At 40.5% G+C, this 22,341-nt stretch overlaps 3 protein-coding genes across 3 annotated transcripts; 1 reads left to right on the top strand and 2 right to left on the bottom strand.

Moving 5' to 3' along the window:
• Positions 1 to 398: 398 nt before the first annotated feature.
• LOC106747067 (BTB/POZ domain-containing protein KCTD16) lies at positions 399 to 7,376 on the bottom strand. The gene has a single exon (XM_014624340.1). It carries the CDS (start codon positions 6,848 to 6,850, stop codon positions 6,110 to 6,112), a length of 741 nt encoding a protein of 246 aa, XP_014479826.1. The 5' UTR covers positions 6,851 to 7,376; the 3' UTR covers positions 399 to 6,109.
• Positions 7,377 to 9,765: 2,389 nt separating this feature from the next.
• Positions 9,766 to 15,697, top strand: LOC106747089 (mucolipin-3-like). Its single transcript, XM_014624368.1, has 4 exons — positions 9,766 to 9,980; positions 10,076 to 10,368; positions 12,141 to 12,426; positions 12,889 to 15,697. Exons 2-4 carry the CDS (start codon positions 10,229 to 10,231, stop codon positions 14,356 to 14,358), a joined length of 1,896 nt encoding a protein of 631 aa, XP_014479854.1. The 5' UTR covers positions 9,766 to 9,980; positions 10,076 to 10,228; the 3' UTR covers positions 14,359 to 15,697.
• A 1,877-nt stretch (positions 15,698 to 17,574) lies between these two features.
• Positions 17,575 to 21,731, bottom strand: LOC106747092 (phospholipase D1). Its single transcript, XM_014624373.1, is given in 12 exon segments — positions 17,575 to 18,373; positions 18,444 to 18,680; positions 18,756 to 18,936; positions 18,939 to 18,972; positions 19,103 to 19,378; positions 19,380 to 19,498; positions 19,563 to 19,691; positions 19,694 to 19,985; positions 20,053 to 20,173; positions 20,266 to 20,629; positions 20,901 to 21,091; positions 21,603 to 21,731. Coding segments are annotated over 11 exon segments (2,022 nt in total). The 5' UTR covers positions 21,079 to 21,091; positions 21,603 to 21,731; the 3' UTR covers positions 17,575 to 18,282.
• Between the last annotated feature and the right edge of the window lie 610 nt (positions 21,732 to 22,341).

Raw genomic sequence — 22,341 nt, 5'->3', positions numbered from 1 at the left:
GGGAAACTTTCCCTACGGTTCCCTGCCGGATTTTGATAAGCCTCAAGTGTACCTTAAAGCAGAGAGTAAATCTTCTTCCTCCCTTTTTTTTTTTTTTAATTAGGTCCCGCGAATGTAACGTCCGCGACTCCATTAAAGAAATAACTTGAAAGCACGAGCGTGTGTTCGCCGCGTGAGGATGTTTACTCTGCGAAAATAGATTCTGCTGGCCGAGTTACATAAATTCAGCCGTGATTTACCCCTCGTGACATTTACAATTCGTATATCGCGCGTAATTTTACCGCAGCACGACCGGCCAAAGCCCAAAGGGGAAAAAGGAGGACCTAACAGCACAAGAATCTCGGGGAATTCACCGAAAATCACACGGGTCAAGGATCGTCATAAGTAAGCTCATCTTGTTTCGTCTCGTTCTTTTATTTCTCTTCACTTAGGTGTACGTATATATATGTACAATAATTCCATATCGCCACAGTCTTACACGCTACCGTTCTGATTCTACTCGTTGAATTTCTCCTCAATAAGTGGGTTACGAGTCTCGAACAAGGGAATCGAATGCTTCTTTCACGATTCGCGCGATTTTTCGCTCGGACCATTTCTCCAAGAACGTCGAAACCATCGTGCAAAGAATTCCTCTCGTCAACCAAACGTTAATTATTAGAGAACGCGCACGTAATATTTTTTAAATTAGTACCTCTCTCCTAATTGTGGACGAAAAGAAACGGACAAATTATTCCGTCATCGCGGATAGGCGGATTGCACAAAGATGTCTTCCAGTGTGGATATAGTTTGAAAAATGATCCGATCGTGGTCAACTATTTTTCTCCCTGCTGTCTATATATTCCTTATTATATCTTATAAATAAAAACTTGGAATCTCAAGATCTTTGGTGGAATTCACGGAAGCCTCGTTTCGAAGAAAAGAATTTCGCGGAGCTTACGCGACAAGGTAAATAATCGATTAAAAATTAACACCAAAATCCGGCTTCGAGAAATTCGAATTCCATCAGACACCAGGCGTTAAAGAGCTAAACTGAGGTGCTAAGGTGTATCGAGTAATACTCGGTGGAGTATTTCATCCAATTACCGAACTTTATAATGCTAAGACTTTGAATGGCCTCGATCGTTTTTGAGGAAATTCGAACGTGGACGAAATCTGACGGGACTCGGAAGGACTTTCGAGTTCTGCCAAATTCGCACGCTCGAGACTCGCCCACCCTCGCGGCGAGTTGTATAATACTGCTTCTAATCTACGAAATAGAGCCTCTATATCACGGATTCTAATCGGCATAGTTTTCCACGTACGCGTAATTACGCCGGGAAAACATTTCGATGCGAGTAAATAAACGTTCTTACGCGGATATAGGAAGACAACTTATCTTCTAAGGTTCTTGACGAAAATGTATACTATCTTTTATGCGACTCCTGCGCAAGAGCATGTGACGTTCGTTTGAAAGGAGGACTTCAGCTAAGATGGTTCTACGAATATAATTGAACGAACGCATTACGATACTTTTAGGATTTTAGTACCACGCGTTAGATACTTTTAGGATTTAATACCCACGCGTTCACATGTCCATGCGCTGCATTTGAAAATCGCTCGCAGTATCTTAGAAATCAATATCAGAAAATACAGTTTATAGTTCTATTTGACAATATAATATATCTGAAGTCGATCGTTGATTCTAACGCGACAACGAAGACTAATTTTCGAAATGAACCGTCAATAATGGGTAACTAACTGGCGCGCTCTGCGCGTCGCAATGAATACTTGCTTTGGGCCCAATTTTTACATGTCACTGTGTCACGGTCGTGTCCACGGATCAAATTATAATTCCCACGTGAAATTCGGTAAAACTCCGCGCACATTGAGTGTGTGTTAAATAATACGTAAGACGATACGTAAGAAACGAATTTCCGGATGATATGTGCCGTTGGAAAGAGGACTAAAACTCGTGCGGTAGTAAAAGTAAATCGTATTTTATAGTCGCTACGTGTGAGATTTTCTTACATTAATCCTGCAATGTCCGTCTACTATCTTACAAGTTTGATTTACCTGAATGTCTTTATTTGTACAGATTAAATGGAAGTAGGCGTCGCGCGCGCGACTTACTAATGGAGTAATAACGATCATCACCCCGATATTATAATCGACAGAGAATCTTCCGGATCTAACGGCGCGATCTCGTCTTAATCGTGATCAATCGTCTGAAAACTGATCTCACGCGTTTCGCCAGAAAATTCGACAGAAAAAGAAGAAATCGTCGTTCGCTCCCCACGCTTTGTCGCGCGCAAAATAATATGTCTTTCTTTTCGCCTAACACGCGACAAGCATGGCCTCTCCGCCTTCACGTGACAAGCAGCGCCGCCCGCAAAATATCTTAATCGCGAAGAATTATCCGTTTCATCTCGGCGAACAGAAAGCGCGATATGGATGAATTAAATTTTCTGAAATTGAGCGTGTCGGGCCATCCGATTAGGTATAACTCCTCGCGCTGACACGCATAACTCGCACGACAACCCGGACGTAACGTCATTATAAATCAATCTACCACGGGGACGCAGATGCGTCGTTCGACGAGCCACGTACTAACAATAAACGGCAATGATACGCATTATCGCAGGGGAATCGTTTCCGATCGTGTCACAATTATAAAGAGCAAGAGTACGGTCGCCCCGATGAGTCTTTCGCATTTCTGACACGATTGAAACTCGAGGGAGGAATTAAATACGATAGAATTTCAGACGGGTTTTATATCGCACTCAGAGAAATGGCTTAGTAACGGCAGCTACTATTGGTTCGAACTTTGCCGTCATTGCTAAAAGTTGGCTGCCAAATGTAACTTTATTTTAGCGGGAATTATTAGCACGAATAAACTAAGACTGCTCAGCTATGCTGATTATATCATGTACGGGCAATACGAAAGGCATTTATATCAATCGACGAAGCGGTACTTAAGTAACACCTAAGGTGATTGCGACAGAATAACTAGAGTTCATCAGTGCTTAACCGTGCTTTTCAAATACGATATAGCAAGGATGGAACGCATGACGTTCAGCCGTATTCCAGCCGTGTTCGCTATCTCAAGTATGATATAGCGATAAATCAAGTAGGCTTCCAAATCAATGGCTAAATTTCAGATAAAATCAGCATACACTAACTCGTAAGTGGATGCGTGGAGATCAAACTGATTCATGAATAAACGAAGTATTTCTCCGTTTCGTTTTTATCTGCGACATTGGCGTTTTCGATAACTTATTCCTCTTATTCTTGATTTTAGTGTCAATAATACTTGAGAATCTCAGCCGTAAACAGCAGTTGTTTTATTTCTCAAAAAAGTCACGCGCCCATGTACGAGTTGAAGACAGTTTCTGTTAAAAAAGAAAAAAAAAAAAACTAGTGGAGAATGTGAATATGATTTTAATACGATTTAACTAATATTTTTCGCTATAGCATCTCAATTCAAACAGCTAATAAATTCAATCGCGGTAACAACGACATTAGCTGTCCTTATTTCAAAGACACAGCTACTATATTTTTTTAGTTCCGACGACTAATTCTTTCTCTGAGTGCGCGGCGTCATGCATCCATCGATTATTGATAATAAAAATCGTTACGATGTAAGAACCATTGTTACAAGATTTATCGCGCGTCGGTCGGAACCTAAGAAAATCTGCGACATTGTACACCTCCGCGATAAGAAGAAACCAGCATGATACCCGATATCTGCCTCGCCGTTCAGCGCCGTCGGCGTTCTCTCGAACGATCGCTGAACACAGTCCGTTACACGATAACCTGTTGCAACGAGATTATCATCGCGATGAATTCTTTCGTCGCGCTGGGCACGCAAATAATTAGCCGTAAATTAAAATGCACGAGCGAACGATACGTCGCGTGCCTCGCAGCTCACAACAATTAGAGCTAGTCTGCATAATGAAAACGTGTTATCTTCGGATAATTCTACGGAAGAGCCACGAAGACGGTGAAGGGAATCGATATATTCGTTTTGCGATTCAAGTACGTCTGAGAGCTGAAAAATTGCTGCGACTGATAAAAACGCTCGCTTCTTTCGCAGCTTGTAATTCTCTCACTCGCGCGAATCCTCTCCTCCAACTTTTTGTATCGTTATTTACAAAAAACACATTTCGAGAGAAATCGCATTCGAGATTCGGAGACACTCGAGAAGGGGAAATACTCGAATCTTGCTTTTGTTTCCGACTTTTTTCGCATCTTACAACGTGGAATTTATTGTAAATTCCCGGCGACATTTCGCTTTCGTAGCTTTTCGATGTCCCCGCGACTCCAACAGATCGAAAACTACAAATTGCCTGTCACATTTATGTTTGTTCCACTTTACAGAAAAAAGAGAATTTCGAACGAAAGGAGAGAGAGAGAGAGAGAGAGAGAGAGAGAGGAAGGGAGACGTGTCTGGCGTTCCATCGTTTGAATAGCGTGCTTAACATCGTGTCGGCTTGTAAGCACACGCATTCTACAAGCGTCTCTCCCCGTCGGGAACGAAGCTAGTCGCCCTGTTTAAGCTGAGTTTATCCGGAAACAACATTTTGCTAGAAGCTAAGATCTATCGTTTTCTTTTCTCCCAATCCTCGCAGTTGCTTCTTCGGGTAAGCCTGTTTAAAGGAATCGTTCGATAGTAGCATACCGTTAACTACTAACCCGACTAGCAACCGTGATTTCTCGGACCGGCTATTTATCGACATTAACTACTCGGCAAAGTAGCGCTGCGAACTTCTTTTAAGCGACGATTTCGTTACTCTTCATCGATCGTTGAATTTTTCCATTGCCTTTTTTTTTCAATTTCCTCCCGACGTTAGTGAAAAATAGCGTCGGCCCCGATACTCTCAACCACGTCTTGCGTTCGAGCAACTTCCTTATATTTTCTCGCCCGTCGCTCTCGGCGGCGTTTATCACCGGCGCGTCTCTGACACTGTCTTCCTTTTTAAGTGACCAAGTCGCGTCCGTCCACGGATATTTCAACATCAAGTCAGCTTCGTTCCCCCGATCCGCTTTTCTCTCTTCCCCCCGCGTCCTTCCCACGTTATACCGATGATATACCGCCCGACATTAGCACCTTTCGTCAGCTGGATTTACGCGAGACTGCTTTTTAATAAAACGACCTTCCCTCACGGCAGCGCAACGGAACGAGTTACAGACTTGGGATAAAAATGAGAGTCTCAATCCGGCGCGTTCCCGCCGCGCGAGGTAACAATAATATTCGAAGGAACTTTGGACTCTATTGCCGCGAATCAAGCTCATATACATCTGAACATCCAGTTACACGTGAAGGATGTACAATTACGAGTTGTCTCTGCTTTAGAACAAACACCCTCGGACTGTTACGCTCCGATGTCGACTCGTTGTCCGTAATCTTCCACGCTGCACCTTGTTCCATGGCATCAGCGAGCGACATTCAAAAGTCCCCGGTGTAGTCGTGTAGCAAATTAGACGAGGTTGCGTTGAATGTGAAGCCTCAATTCCTCGGTTACGTGAACGTAGTTAATGTTTCGGGTAAGCGTCTCATCGAAAAGACGATGATCCAAGAAAATCAGTCGTATCTTCCACCTGATTCTGTCTTTCTTCCCCCTCTTTATTCCGACGTAAGAATCGATGAAGGTCAAGGTATCTCGGGAATTCAATGTTTCAGAAGACCGACGGCTGTTGCTCGTTATTATCGGACGAGGTGTTTCGGAAATCGGCGTGATGACACTGATAGCCCTGCGGGAAGAATTTTTCTCGCGAGAAGAAATGAACTAGGAACTTCGCTAGAAACTACCCTGTCCGACGCTTTCATTCGCGCGTTAATCTCCGTTAAACTTGGACTCCTCATTTCTCTCTCTCTCTCTCTCTTTCCTTCTCTCGACCTTATTATGTATCCGGCGTACGCTATATCAACGAGAGAGTCTCGCGTTTATCGCACGTTACGGGCCCACGTGTTAGACACGCGTGTCCCCGTGAACGTTTCCGTTTCCGCCGAGTGTACCCAAAGAAGTCTTCCTTCCGCGCTCGTGTCGTTCCGCACGTTTACAATACGCGGGCCGTCGACGACGCTCGCGATTGATGAACGGAATGCGCGGTGAAAAGGATCTGCGTAGGCTTAGTCGCGCACGAAGACAAACTCGTTGTAGTGGTTCCAACGGTTCTCCTCGGAGTCCACGCCGGGTTTCAGCTGTTCGGAGTTGCCGCCGGCAGTGCCGGAGCCGCAGCTACCCGCCAGCCTGAAGCCCTGCTCCTGCAGCATATCGAAGGCCTGCTCGATGACGCTGTGCTTGAGGAAGAAGCGCGACGTGTAGCGGTCGGACATGCCGTGGTCGGGATCGCGGCTCTCGTTCAGCGTCTCGCCGAAGACGTCCCGGCAGAGCGCCACGCGGCCGCACACGAGGATCCTCGAGAGCTTCCGGAACTTGACGTCGGCCAGACCCTCGCGACCGAAGGCGAAGCTACCCCGATAGCCGATGGTGATGTAACCAGGCGTGCGTTTGCCGGTCGCGCCGCCAGTTTGCCCGGCCTCGGAGTTCTCCAGAATAGCCCGCTCCAGGCCGGGTAAGCCGTAGAAGTTGGCCTCCTGTTTGAGCCTCTCGCGCTCGCGAAAGCCCTCGGGCAATACCAGCGCCTGGTTACGCAGGAAGTCCAGCACGTAGCGGAACAGCACGCCGTCGCGGTCCAGAAAGTACTTGCCCTTGGCGTCCTTCTCGACGTTGGACTTGCCGGTGAAGAGTGCCGCCAGGTGCGAGTCGCTCTCACGAGTCAGCGTCGTCAAGGCGGTCGTGTAGAAGACGCCGCCCACGTTCAGCTCCACCACGCTCGGCACTGTGTCCTGTTGCTCTTGGTCCACCATGCTGGTGGGTGCTCGATTCACCGACGGGTGGAGATCGTAGGACTACGCTGCGGCACTCGCGGATGATCGAGAAGAGATCACAATAGGAGAGTGTGCACGGCGGAACGCTCTCGACGCGACGACACTGAGAGAGAGAGAGAGAGAAAGAGGATCACGGGTCGACGACCCAGCTGATCCCAAAGTCGATCCCTCTACTGATACGGCTCGCCGATCACTAATGAAGAAAGATTGTCCGCGAGATGCGAGGTTCCGAACGAACCGAAGTCACTGGTTAGTCGCACGTGAGAACGGAGATGTACCTCCGAGAGAGAGCCAACCGAGCTTGTTTTCGCTCGAGCACGCTGAACGTGGACGCCGTTCGATATTCGCGCACAAATCGTCGTGAAGGCAGTCGGAACGGCGAGGGGAGACTGACTGCGCCTATGTCGCGGCCACGAAGACCGAGCTCGCGCGGTTCTCTCGGCTGCGCGCTTTCTCGCCCTATAGACGGTTGGCGCGCGCGGCAGGACGCATACTCTTCGCTCGTTCTCTCTTCCGTATCGCGAGAGTACGGTAATATGCGCCGCCGACGCAGAGAGAACGCGCGCCGTGTCAACGCGCAGCCACCGCCGATATCGCGACAACGCGCGCGCAACCCCCGTGGAATCAGCGCCATTCGATTCTCATCCTCGGAGGAGGCTGTCGCTTGCTCCAGAGTGCGCCTATCTCCAGCGTTGGCGAACCCTGATCTACCTCGACGCGTCCTCTACCCGAAGCGCTCGACATGTTTCCCCCTCGTCGAATTGCAACTTCCCGGCGAGAGATTTCAGTCACGACGCGAAACCTCGATTCGTGATTCTGAGTACAGGCACCGGAGAAGAGCGAGGAACGATAATGGAAAGTTCGACGGTGCGCGTTTCCTCGCGAGAACTGGGATATATTCCGTCCGACGGATCGATGCTTCGTTACGACAGAGGGCCTCTCTCTCTCTCTCTCTGGCTGCATCGCATGTGTATTGCATTGTATTCATCGTTCGATATATCTGTGTTCATCTGCAAACATTGAACGCGTAACAACGTCAATATGCATCGCGAGATTAACGTTCCCATGTAGACAGATGTTCTGTGTACACATTATCGGTGTATTTTCACGTTCGTTTCATTCCGATTTCCACCTCTCACTTATTGAATACAGGTAATAGATGCGATGCATTTTGCATGACAAAGATTTTATCGCAGAAAAGCGTTGTCTTTGAAAAATCGTCGCTGATCGAGCAGCGACGTAAATCTGATGTCATCGTTTTGTCGCGTGGTATTTTTATTGAATCTTGCCGATCAGAATGCATATTTTTCGCATTACGAAAGCCTACGTCTTTCCTAGGATTTTATCAATTAAACGCATCATGTGTGGATATTAACTTTGGAATTGAAAAAAACCATCAGTGACGTTTTCGGAACAATTAACAGCTTGGTAACAGACGTTTGACGTATTTTGATCAAAGTATATTCGTATTTCAGTGTCAATCAATGTCAGTATTTTGAAAACGTTTTCCACGAAAGAGAGAAATGGAATTTATTTTTTATCAAAACAATATAGTATTTCTCTGCCTTTTTTTGCCAACTGTCACAATGGACAAATTGAAATAGGTTGACAGTTTCTTTTTGAAAACTAGTAGTACATTTCTATTTCTCCAGATTGGAGAATCTCCAGATCGATCGTTTTAAAAATTATGTTCGTTATTTTTACGAGAGACCTCGTATACAGTATGAAAGAAAGATATATTCTGAGAGGTAACACGCACCAAAGTAGATCTAACTATTTATAAACTACAAATTTATAAAAAGCTCCTTTTCATAAATTTTATCCCATTATGATTCCAAACGCCCGAACGTTAAGAAATTAGATTTGTCTCTCAGTGAACTGCAATCTTCTCATTACTATGAAGTTTCCTTCTTGTTGGAAATGTATTTTAAATAGGATCAAAAGCACAGGGATAAGGAGCCCTGATATAAAGCACGGATATTTTTATTACGCTAATCTTACTTTTGCGCGTAATATCCTAAAGTATTTTCTTTACAAAGTGCATTTTCTCCAAAAGCACATCAGCGTACGTTACGAGATATTGTAAATTCACGAAGGAAGCGCATTACATGCCACGTTTGAAGCACCTATAACGTGACTTTTTTTCGTCACAGGATAGAGCTCCGATGAGAAAATAATAAAACTCATCATCGAATCCTTAGAAACCTTAAAATCTATGGTCGAAATTGATGATATAATACCCATCGTAGCTTGGCTTTCTTTTGAATCTACTTGAAGCCGTAAAATGAAATCAATTACCGAGAAGTGATATTATTCAATCTAATCAACGCAATCGTCTTATTCATTGCGAAAGAGATTCATCCAATTAAGGTTGTATAAAGCGTTGAAAGAAAAACTGGATAAAATTGAAGCAGACTAAAAGCAAGCTTACACTCACCAACTCGATAAATGCGACCGTTGGAAGTCTGCTATATCCGAAATCGACGACATAAAAATACACACGCGGCCTTACGGCAAACTTCAATTTATGTAAAAACATTACAAATCTATACAAGACTCGCGTGGCTGTGCGTTACTTTGAACTATACAACGCTTCGTTCGATATCTCGAATCAAAATGGCGCAGCCGATCTGCGTTATAAGGAACCATCGACCTTTCTTTCTTTTAAAGTCACGCTTTCTTCACCTAAAACGGGAGAAAAAAAGTAAGTACATAAAAATATACATAAAAAAGTATTTTGCACTTGACATAAGAGAGAGAGAGAGAGAAAGAGAGAGAGAGAAAACCACGGAAATGTATAGAAAATGCTGAGAATCGGATGGAGAGAACACAGACCTTTTTAAATGGCGTGTACTTACGCTTGCGCAGTAGCACGCAGGCAGACGAGGCCTACTTCATTTTCCACGCAAGTCGCAGACCTTGGCAACGCTCAGCGCTCTCCCCTTCGCCGTTCGCAGTCAATCACTGATACGAAGCAACGAATGCAAAGTGGTGCGCTGTACAAGCATTGTTCAGTCGCGCTCGGTCGTTACATCGAGTCGGGTGTGCAATGGACGAAGTCGGTCGGCCAGGATCGTCGTATCCATTGTTAATTACGCATCGCGTTCAGGTACGTTCAGCCCTAACCTAATCCCCGATTATAATCGACGATGAGAAAGCGTGGCAAGTTGTCTTGACACCATACTTGACGCTATTGTCACGCAGGTCCACGCATGTGAGCAATTGACTGTTGAATCATCGCCGATCGAAGGGCGAGACGACGACTCCGCAGGATAGGAAGACTCAGCTCTTGACGACGCTCGTCGCACGCTCGCCGTTCTTGATTTTCTGACGGATACATCGGGATTTGATAGAAGAATGCAGGCTCACAAGAGGATGCAGCGCATGGACTCCTCGACGGGGAACATCCTCCGTAACCGTTCTTGGAGCCACGGCCTCGATGACGAGGACATGGTCACTAGTGAGAACGCATTGCTGAACGAAGCCAACGAGCCAAGGTTCAAACAAACGGTGGATGAGCTAGCGGCCTTATCAAAATTATTCACAGATCGCAGAGATTGCGCACTGCTCGATTATCGCGAGCACTATTGAGTCACGTGTATATCGGGATAATTATTAATTATTAGTATATGTCTCTCTCTCTCCATGTGACAGTGCGTCTCGATGTCACGCGTTTAGTCGATGCAACTTTTGCATCGTTCGGCTATCATCAGCGTTTTGTATGATGCATTCCAACCATGTGGCTTGTGATAACCCGTATGTAGTAGTAGTATCGTTTGATAAGACTGCATACTATTGAAACGACTGCGGTCTATCTGTGTCATATACGTTCGAAAAAAACACATCATGGCGGTGAAAAAAAATCGATCATTGCCTCCTCGCGTACAATTGTCGGCGAAAATAGAAACTTCTAGCCCGATATTAGTTTCTCGTGCGAATCACACAGTGCTAACACGGTTAAACTCCTTTCCATTGTGTCCCCGTAACGCAATCTCGTTAAACGAGTGAAATCGTGTCTGGCGTTAAAGTAATTTTTGGTTAACGTCCAATTTTGCTGTGCTTTGTGCTTTGTCTGTGATAAATACTCATAATTGCACCGAGCATTCTTATATGCTATTGAAATAATGTAATTGCAAAATTCGCTTACGTTATTATCACCATTCAAGTTCTTTGATCGATAGTCTTTATCTGGCAAATTTCGTTAACCATGTTATATATCATTCGTTGAATTCGTATCGTTTTAACGGTTGCACGCAGAAAATAACAACGGTTGTACAACTTTGATCCTAAGTAGTACGTTATTGTTGCTGGTAATCGATTTGTGATAGTAAACATATACGCTAGTATGTATAAACATTTGATAAAAATTACCGAATATCGTCACCTATTCTTTTACTATATACATGTTATCTATTCATTAGTTGACTCATGTTCAGATAAGATATACAGATGTTCAGATAAGATATACAATACGTATATGTAATGTCTTTCTCTTACCAACTCTTAGGTGATCATTAATTAACGTTCACGCAAAGCCATTATCAATTTCGTAACATGTATGATCTATAATTTTCACCTACGTGGACATTTATGGCTTTATATGTTTTTCAAATTACTTAAAATCTTACACATCTTGTCACACTTCTTGGTTCTTGTGTGCACTATCTTTTTCGGTGTCATCATTACTTCAAATATTCGTGAGAAACACGCACGATTTTACATACACGAGTGATCGACTTTCCTCCCGCATGAACGGGAAATATATTTCTGTTATCGTCATATTTAAGTAAAAATGTCCGAGAAATTATAGTTGTTTTCAATGCCAATAATCTTTTTGTTATTTTAACCATAATAATAGTAGTAGCAACATGCATATTCAAGTTGACCAACCACGGTCATTTATTAGAAGAATAATTGGTCAATTTACTTATTGTTTACGTCTTAAAGCAAGATTGTGGACAGGAGGGTTATTATTATTGACGCTATAGTAACACTTACTAGAAAAATAGTTCTCTTGACTATTTTTGCGGTTAAAATAAGAAAAAGGTATTGTTGGCACGACTATAATTTTCTCTCAATGTAGTATCGAGATTTTTAAGTAAAATTGCACAGCACTATAATTACGCATACCAAAAAGTAACTATATTCAGAGGACTAAATAATTATCGTATAAAATATCACCAAATAGAAACATAATTTTCTATTGTAAGAATTTCCCTGAAAACAATATGAAGCGTTATAAATAGTGTGCGTTTGCACGTGTTTGCAGGCAAAATCGTTCCGTTTCGACGGAATGCAACTCTTGCCCGATCGTGACGTTCGCTGAGGAGAAGATGCGTCGCAAGCTGCGATTCTTTTTCATGAATCCGATCGAGAAGTGGCAGGCGAAGCGACGTTTCCCCTACAAATTCATTATCCAGCTTGTCAAGATCATCCTTGTGACCATGCAGCTCTGTTTGTTCGCGCACAATAATTACATGCATGTTAACTATACGTGGGACAACCGAATCACGTTCTCTCATCTGTTTTTGATGGGATGGGACTCTGCTCAAGAGGTATGCGCCTTAATTGCATTTTGCTCGTATACTCGTGAATTCAAATATGATAATTTCATTCTCAATAATATCGTGCTGAAGATGATAACATTTGAAAGTTTGTACTTTGATTGTACAACATTATTTATCAGATAGCTCAGTGTAAACTGATAAGTGATTGTCGAGCATTCCTACCACTTTGCATTTTGATCTGTATATCGATGTTTAACGGAGCTAATTGAACGGCTTCCTTCGCTGAGTCACCTTAAATATATACTAAAGAAATAAAAGAAAATTGTGCATATACAAAGTTACGGAGAGTTGTCTAAGACTTCCGTCTCATTAAAATGGAATGTCTCGAAAGTAGGTCTTTTTTCTTAAATTATAACGTAAGTCGGAACAGTATTTTCTTTTTCGATTATTAGTTTTCGAGAGCTAAGCAGATGAATGCGTTTACAAAGATTTATAATACACGTTTCACAGGTGCCCGCGTATCCACCCGCGACAGGACCACTGGCCGTTTACAAACGCAGCGATTTCTACGACGCCATCGATTACACTCTGCGCGGTTACTACAATATCGGCGACGCCATCGGCTCATACTCATACATCGCCGAGAATAACTCGGTTGGACCCTTGACTCTGTGCCTCTATCAATACAAAGAAGGCATCATATTCGGCTTTAACGAGAGCTACGTGTTCGACAACGAAATCGTGGAAACGTGCGTGAACATCACTCTGGAAACTTTCGACACATTTAATTCATCGCACACTCTGCTGCAGGACAAAAACATCAACGTCAATTTTTCCGCGCTGGTACGCGCTCAGCTCAAGTTCAGCCTTAAGACGGTGAACTTGAAAGCAGCGGGGCCGATGACGCCGCCCGATTGTTACCGTTTCAATGTCCACATTGATTTCGATAATCGCGACTTCGACGGACAAATGTTACTCTCCTTGGACGCCGAGCCGAGGAAGTTGCAATGCAAAGGTGACACCCGTTACATCACGGACAATCGCATTGAGTCAGCGCTCAGGACTCTGCTGAATCTGCTCGTCATACTGATCTGCTCGATCTCCTTCCTCCTGTGCTCGCGAGCGATTTACAGGGCGCAGTTGTTGAAATTCGACACGATAAACTTTTTCAAGAACACCTACGGGAAAATGTTGAGTCTCGAGGGCCGGCTGGAGTTCCTGAACTGTTGGTACATCATGATCATCGTCAACGATCTGCTGATTATCATCGGTTCCATCATAAAGGAACGAATCGAGCGCCAACATTCCAGCAGCGACCATTGGAGCGTATGCAGCATATTTCTTGGTACCGGCAACCTGCTGATGTGGTTCGGCGTGTTGCGTTACCTCGGTTTCTTCAAGACTTACAACGTCGTTATTCTTACTCTAAAGAAAGCGGCGCCGAAAGTAGCGAGGTTTCTGATATGCGCGATTCTCATCTACGCCGGCTTCACCTTCTGCGGCTGGCTGGTGCTCGGACCGTACAATATGAAGTTTCGCTCCCTCGCCACCACGTCCGAATGCCTGTTCGCGTTGATCAACGGTGACGACATGTTCGCCACGTTCTCCATCACGTCTTCCAAATCACCGGTGCTGTGGTGGTACTCTAGGATCTATTTATACACGTTCATCTCTCTTTACATCTACGTCGTATTAAGTTTATTCATTTCTGTGATAATGGACGCCTACGACACCATCAAGGTCTATTATCGCGACGGTTTCCCGAAGAACGACCTGCAGACGTTCATAGCACCGTGCACGGACGAGGCATCGAGCGGTCTCTTCATGGACGACCCCGAGAAGAGCAGCCTGACGACGGACCTGCTCGATCGGCTCTGTTGTTGTCGGAAAAGGCCCTTTTACGAATCTTTCTCGGAATCCTCCACAGCAGATTGTTCGACCAAGTGCGAGCAAGTCTCTGAAGGAGCGATCTGCGTGTAGTGCGTTAATCGAGACCACTTGGAAGTCTTACGGCGCGACTACAGATACTCAATACGATAATGGCTCGATTGTGTCAACATTATTGGTCTAGAACGGTTAACAAGTCTCTTTTTACCCTGAGATCAGGTGTAACAGAAGAGACTGAATCGTGTCTTTACAACGTGAGTAAACGGCTACCATATGTTATTTTATATAACTTGCGTATAACAGTGCCGTTACGACCAATAGCAGATAATATAATAAATCGTCATTTTAGCGATATTTGGCATTTTGCTAAAAGATCGACGATTAGTTTCTTCCAACAGAAACTGAAATAATTTCTTTTGTTCCTAGAAAATATAGAAATAATTTTTTTGTCCCCGATATAGATGCGATTTTACATCTCCGTTGAACGAAAGAGATCACGGTTAGCCCTTGTCGATGTTGATATAGCCAGAACATATGACCAACAGACTTGCCATAGGTTACTGCCATTTTGTTCTGTAATAATTTAGAAGAGCATCTCTTTATTCGTAACACGTCAACGTCTGTAAGTCTGTCTTGTAACTTTTATAATATAAAATAATTGTTTTGACGTTACGTCGCACGTAAAAACTCTTCTGTGCAGTATTTGATTGAAATGACTTTGTATATTGTTGAATGCAATATCAGCGCATGCAGCGCAATATTGTGCGTTTTTATTGTACTTTATAAGTTAACGCTGACACTGAGAAACTATGGTGAATTCGCATAAGAGGACATTTTGCTATATATTGCTATAATATGTGTACAATTCCAAGAAATATTCGCGAAGAGAGCGAATGATAGGAACCATTTCTATGCAAGTTGCGGCTTAATTGTTACACAATTGATGCAATGTTGCGTACCAAAGTTACTGTGAAGAAGTACAGCATGTCAAAGTACATCAAATCTGATAAAGTTATAGCAGCTCTACATTTAGGTAGGCGACTATATGCGAAGTTATTCAACGTAAAATTAATCTTGCAATAGGAAAGAAACATACAGGTTTAAAAATACAAAACAACCCAGACCTTAAATTGTAAATTAGATAGCCGATTCATAGCCATAGTTCTGATGCATATATATACTGTACTAAAAATCTGTATTAATGTCATGGTTACTGTGTTAAGTGGATTCTATTTGCGTTTGTATGTAAATTATATGAATGTTCGCATAGAAGACACGCTCGTACAACCGAGGTAACAATATCCAAAGAAAACTATTTATATATTTACATTGAAAAATACAACAAATGTCTGATTTTCCTAAGTCATATATTTCTTGTTTCGAGATATTTAATGAATTGCGTTTGAACGAATTAAAAAATATTTTTATATTATGCGACATTTTAATTTATAATTTTCTTAGTCTTGATTAATGGAAATTTATTATGAATATGAAATTTTGTATGAATTTTATACGAAAATGTTGTTTTTAAAACTTGAATTGACTTAGACCATTTTCAAAATTAATTGAATGTCCTATAAATGACTTAAAGCAATAAAGAACTATGAGTTTTATTTGAAACAATAACTTTAATGAAATAATTCATGAACATTTATTAATTATTTTTAAAAAGTAATCCATTTTTATCATTTCTAGTTTTTAAGATTCTTAAAATGTTCCTGAAAAACTGGAGGGATGTATGGTAGTAAACACATAATATCTTTATGTTTTTCTTCCGTTACTGGTCTAGGAGTGGTGTATAATGGAAGTAACTTAATATTTCCATATATTTTTGGTCTTCCTCTTTTTGGTGAAAGATCCAAAACGTGGAATTTAGAATCATCTAAAGAAGTTTTATAGAACATTTTATAAGGTTCATTTTTCAAGAATCTCATCCATTGAATTTGCAGCCAAGAGACAGATTCGCCCGCGGTATTTTTTACTCTTCTTGTTATTGATTCTTCTAGTGATTTCGTTGAAATAAAATCCGGCTGCAACATTCGTTTTATCGAAAATGGCTTTCTTCTTCTACACTTTTCTATCAATTCATAATAATGCTCAGGGTTATATAAGTAATTTGCTTTTTTTATTTTCATTTCTATCAAACCAAAATCACGGTCATTCGGTAGAAATGAATGACCTGATACCAAAAATTTGTGGTCTACCGTTTCAATATTATTATTTGACTGAGCAATTTTTATCCATGTCAATGCTACTTTAATGTTACGATTTTGGCCTGAACAAGCATCATTGTAAGCTATTACGTGTTTTTGAGTAGTTATAATATCCTCCATATGCGCTAAAATGCATGATGCTTCCTGTGCACTTCTTAAAGCTGTAGTTTCATCCCATACATACATCTTGACATTATCATTATGGAAATTATGGAAACCCAAGTTGTATACGTACATATTTCGCTTATAATAGGCTAACGAAATAGTTTAGGGTACGGAAGTGCTTTTTGCAAATCAAATGAGAATCCATAATATTCCCAGGAATTTTCTTTTGCTTTTTTCTGGTCCTCTGCAAGACAGTTCCTAGCTCGTTCAGCATTTTGTAAATGTACATTATGACTTTCTCTAAGATGTAATTTCTCTTCCTCATTATTGCATGCTTCGATTTTTCCACTCAGTAAATCGCATTTTTGGCATGTGTCTTTTCGAGGAGCATGGAAATTTAAGTTAAATTCAGTATTAAATATTTTCCTGTAGATCCATTCCTTAACAAAGGATTGGTTATTTTCCTCACATTTCTCTACATATAGGCTATACATTTTACGAATATCTAAATCAAGACTCAAATATTTTCGACCAGGAGTGACGAGCTCTGGTGTAGTGGCTCTCATATGCTGGGAAACTTAAAATATGTTCTCGTACAGCTTTTATCTTAATTTCATCTGTTTTTCGTGAAGATCCAGGCATCTTTCCACGACGATCAGTTCCAGGTATTTCAGCATTCAGAGCACGAGTTAACCACCCTACAGAAATTTTATAGGTGTCTAAAAAAAAGTTCCTGCAAACCGACATTACTTCTGACTTATTATTTTTTGACAGAAAATACTTGTAGCTGCATTTTCTCATAGGTCTTTCAAAAGTTCTGGGCCGCCTTTGTTTTATTAATTGTTGATGAACTGTAGTACACAGATATAGATTCTGGGTTTCAAAGTCTTTTAGTTTCCAGAAATTATCAAAATTAGATTTTCTTTCATTATATTCTACGCGATCTAAACATTTTTTTGAGCAAAAGGCATCCTTATTTTCAAAAATTTTGGCACTCACAAATTTTGATTTTTTTGTTGTGTATTCTTCGCCATGATTTCTCTTAATTTTTCTGATATTTTGTGCGTAACTATCTTCATTTCTTGCCCATTTTCTTTTCTTATCTTTTTCTATCTACACCATTTCTGGGGTTTCTAAATTTACAGTTAAATCTTGGTATGATTCATCTGAAGATGATAATTGTCTTATTCTTTTCCATTTCTTGGAAGTATTACGTGGTCGTATAATATCTGCAGATCACATCATAATAATATTATCCGAATAATAATTAATATATTCACGTAATAAGTACGTTGTCATTAACTTACCTAAACCGCTATCTGTTGACATAATGGTAAAATATATAAATTATTTGCCACCAATAATTAGTTCCGAAGAGCCCAACTGAATTATATTGTGACATAAACCGGAATGAATTGGCGTTTTTGTTATCATTTATTTTATCGGCTTACTATGTAGTTCAGAAACGCGTCGAAGAGGGCCACACGCCATTTTCAAGTTATGTTTATATAATTTCTTTAAATTTTTGACTTAGCCACTTTCATAATTAACACTAAATGAATTCCGTATAACGTTGAAATTACAACCACTATCTAAAGGTTCATTTTTTACGATATCGTAAAAATTACATTAAATAAATTTAGTTTAAAATAATGTGGGTGTGAAATAAGTGATAAACTCATTTTTTTTTAATTTTGACTTAGACCACTTTCATAATTATGGGCACATTATATTCGCTAGAATCCTCTATACCGGCTTCTATTAATTGATTCAGGATAGAATCCTTCCCCCTGATGTAAAAATTAAACAAAATTTTTTGTATGCACTGTTCTTCACTTACATATATATTTATGGATATACCTCGATATAGAAGCGTAATTCCAATGCGTTATCGCTCTTAACGCAGTACCAGTCGGCCCTCCGACCTCGCCTTCGAAACCTGGTAGTAAAGGCATCACGACAAACACCCGAAACACCGCGCCTTCCCTGTGCGCTCGCAAAATTCTCTTCAACAACGTTTCACCGATTCGATTTTTCACGCCGCTTTTCTCCATAGAAGCGAGCGTTATGTAAAGCTGATTCTCTATGTATATATATCTGCGAAAGAATTTGACTAATAAAATATCGTGTCGTGTGAGAAAAAGAAATAAGTATGAGATATATAAGATTCACCGCTCTGCTTTACTGATGGCTTCGATATAGGCTTCCTGTATACTTCGCTCCACGGTTTCCAGATCAAGAAAACCAGCCGACCAAGAACTCACCGATCGCAGCACCTGACACTTGACGTTATGCTGGTTTGCTTCTTTGATGAATGGAGCATAGCTTTTACAGTCCTTGTACGATTTTGGCAATATGGATAACACTTATTTAAATTCGCCTTTTCCAACTATACAGGTATATTTTGTCAATATATATGTATGTCAGTTATATGTATGTATGTATGTATATATATATATATATATATATATATGTTGTTTCGTTAATACTTCTGCATCTACAAGTACAATTATGCGTACCTTGACAGCGTTCCAACGTTGTATAAAGTGCCTGGCCACGTCTATAGCGGCAGCATTTTGCACCAAAATGCCTATATCGTGCCATGACATCCTAGGAGTGGTAGTTCGATCTACAAGATCTTGATACGGCTTCTCAAGATCGATAAAGTCCTTAACGATAAAATTTGTATAATCTTTGCCAAGCCATAGTTTCGTTGTGCGTTTTAAATCATCAACATTCCCTTGTTCATAGGTCATGTTATCTCCAGATTGAACTTCCAATGATGCAGTCATACGGCAGCTGAACCATGATGAAAGCGGACATGTAATCCGCCCCGTCGACGAACCAACTTCCCAGTATCGGTGAACGATACGGAGCAAATGAATTGTGCGGATTTGTTTGCGTAAAATCCTTACCTGTATCGATCAAACTAATTAGACACAAGATGGTGAGCTATTCGTGATTTTTCTGAAATCTTACCTTCTTTGTTACTGACTTCCTGTATATATTCTATCCATTCTTTAGCTTTTCGTCTTGTCCAACACTTGATGACTATGTGCCTACTCAAATTTGCAATCTGTATGCCGTTTCGCGAGCCTGTAGTATACATCCCAAGCTAATCCCAAAGCCATTATCCATTAAGATAACGCACTTTATTCTGCTATCTTTTGGAGTGAGATAAGCAACAAAAGTATCTTTAACGATAAGATGCCGAGCATGCCATTTGCCACACAGAGAATTACAGACGTAATTACACTTGATGCAAAATCCACACTCAAACAAGCCACAGAAACTGCATCTTGTTTTAGCAGCTGAACCAGTGCGCTTTAAAATTGTACCCTCTTTTCTTCTCATTCCTAAGTCAGCCACAAAATATAAGTAAGAAATATCCAAAAACTCAATCTGTAAACAAGCAACAATGATAAATTTCCTCAGACTGATTGATTGTCTCCAGTAAAGGTATACCTACTGTTTCAGGATGACATCTATAGATTTCTATATTAAGTAAATTACTCAAATAATCCTTCAGTTCTTTTCTTCTGCAATTTAACCGTTCATAAGGCACTAGAATGTCAGGTTTATTTGGAAATCTGAAATGATGATTTGATTATATCTCATATTTAATCTCTTCCCCCTTTTCTTCCTTACGCATATCAATTATATCAAGTTGAAATTTTCATACCTTGGCAAAGCATTTCGTCTACTCTTTCTCTTACCAGAGGTTCCAAGATTTTTTAAACTGCTCCTCCTCCTTTCTTTGTGGCTCTTTGTAGGGAATGGTATATTCAAACTAGCACAATATATTTTCAATTGATTATGTAAATACTGAATATGTTTGTATCGCTTTCTAATAGTCCAGACAAAAGGTCCATGTCTAAATTCTATCGTGTATAAATTGGGGCTCACTGGATGTGTGGTCACACTATGTTCATTATCTATGATTCTCACATGTATTTCTTCACCAGGGATGAACACGTTATGGTTTTGATACTTAGATTTTTTTGGTGGGTTGTGTATAACAGTAAATGGTATTACACCAAGAGTTTCTAATAATGTACTGAAAAAAAGAACAAAATCAAAAGTTGTAAATAAATCAAACTTATATAAAAATGATGGAAGAATATGACTTAAATTTATCAAGGATATATATATGAATAAAGATAGTGATAAATAAATATATATAAGCTTCTTAGTATGTAGAACAAATGGAGAACAAACTGACTAGTGTGAAGTTTAAATAAATAAAAAACCATCATGAAAATGAATACATCATGTTAGATGAAGTAGATTATAATAGAGTACAAATAAGATTTATACCTCTATTATCTACATGTTCTATTTCTTCCTCACAAACTTGTATTGTCTCTCCATTTTCATTGATTGTTATTTCTAATGAATCAGGTACTCCCAAAGCATCATCAAATTCTGATTCTTGTGAGGTCATACGTAATACTTTAGCTGTGCTGGATGGAGCATCAACCAATTCGATAGACATCTCAATGAATCTTCTGAAAAGTTATTTTTATTTTCATGATACATTTAAGCAATATACAAACACACTTTCTCTATAAGAACACAAAGTTTTGCTTCAAAGTCAATGCACGTTTTAGATATGAAGTTAAGTTAAATATGAAGTTATAAGAATCCGCATGAAGTTTCAGATAGAAAAATAATTTCATTTAATTTTCTCAAAATATCTGACACATAAAAGAACATTAATTATCAAGGTCACATTATCTCTACAACTCAATAATCCTCAATAACACCAAAAAATTAGAATTCCACAGAAGCTACTCTTATAAAAATCACAAATTCTTATTTGAGAAACATTTTTTTTAACATTATTATTAATATTGTCATACTAATTGCGCGAGGAAACAGCGTAGCACATAATATTTATCTTGTTGTCAAGATAAAAAGTAATCCATGTCGAGTGTTTTGCGCATGATTCTAGCCTAACAAAAAGTTTTCCGCACTCCATTCATAAATCACCATATATAATATCGAAGATGCACTTGCCTCTGTAAATACACGATACAACATCATTATAATGATAAAGAACTGTCGCCGTCTTGTGAGGACACGCGATTCAAACGACACTTGTCACAATTACTACTGACCGTTACACGACGCAACGCGGCGATCTGTCATGGTGAACGTTTATTCATCGCGATGACTACACGATAACTCCTTAGTACACTCGACGCCAAATACACGTCTTGCCTTTGAAATTTGTCTGTCGAGTTGGAATATTATATTTAAATAATCGCGTTAATTATGTGCGTGTGTGTGTGATGAGTGATTGATTCTTAGACTCTTATTTCTTAACCTTTTTATTTGTGAGATTAACTTAATTACTAAATTATCAATAACACGTGACAATATAGTTCTGAGTCACGATAATTGCGCTAGTCACAGCGATAGTTCGAACGTGAAGTCAGTCATGAGCGCCAAATGTACTAATGTGCGATATTATTCACCATCGATTGATTTATTCTTTTCACGCACAGTTGCACTTTCGTACACTTTGCGTATTTAAAACGAAACAGGTGCGAGCCTCGATAGAAGGAACAAGAAGATCGTAGGAAAAATGTAAACAAACGAAAACTACGAGGAATTGTGGTGTCAGTTGCAGATTCAACGAATTTTCCAATTTTTTATCGTTATCTTGTATTTCTCGATCCCGCGGAAACGGGCCAATTGCACATTGCAAGATGTAAATTGCAAAGATATAAATTGCAAAATTCGAATGGTGACC

Source organism: Dinoponera quadriceps, unplaced genomic scaffold (genome assembly GCF_001313825.1).
Source record: "Dinoponera quadriceps isolate SergipeBrazil2010 unplaced genomic scaffold, ASM131382v1 scaffold2110, whole genome shotgun sequence".
Lineage (NCBI taxonomy): Eukaryota > Metazoa > Arthropoda > Insecta > Hymenoptera > Formicidae > Dinoponera > Dinoponera quadriceps.
This window is presented reverse-complemented; position numbering and strand designations above follow the sequence as displayed.

What these genes read in the sequence shown, in the direction of transcription:
- LOC106747067 (XM_014624340.1), bottom strand. Translation starts at nt 6,850, where the DNA reads ATGGTGGACCAAGAGCAACAGGACACAGTGCCGAGCGTGGTGGAGCTG.
- LOC106747089 (XM_014624368.1), top strand. Translation starts at nt 10,229, where the DNA reads ATGCAGGCTCACAAGAGGATGCAGCGCATGGACTCCTCGACGGGGAAC. An exon ending in AACGAAGCCAACGAGCCAAG is followed by an intron (nt 10,369 to 12,140) that starts GTTCAAACAAAC and finishes ACGTGTTTGCAG; the next exon opens with GCAAAATCGTTCCGTTTCGA. An exon ending in GATGGGACTCTGCTCAAGAG is followed by an intron (nt 12,427 to 12,888) that starts GTATGCGCCTTA and finishes CACGTTTCACAG; the next exon opens with GTGCCCGCGTATCCACCCGC.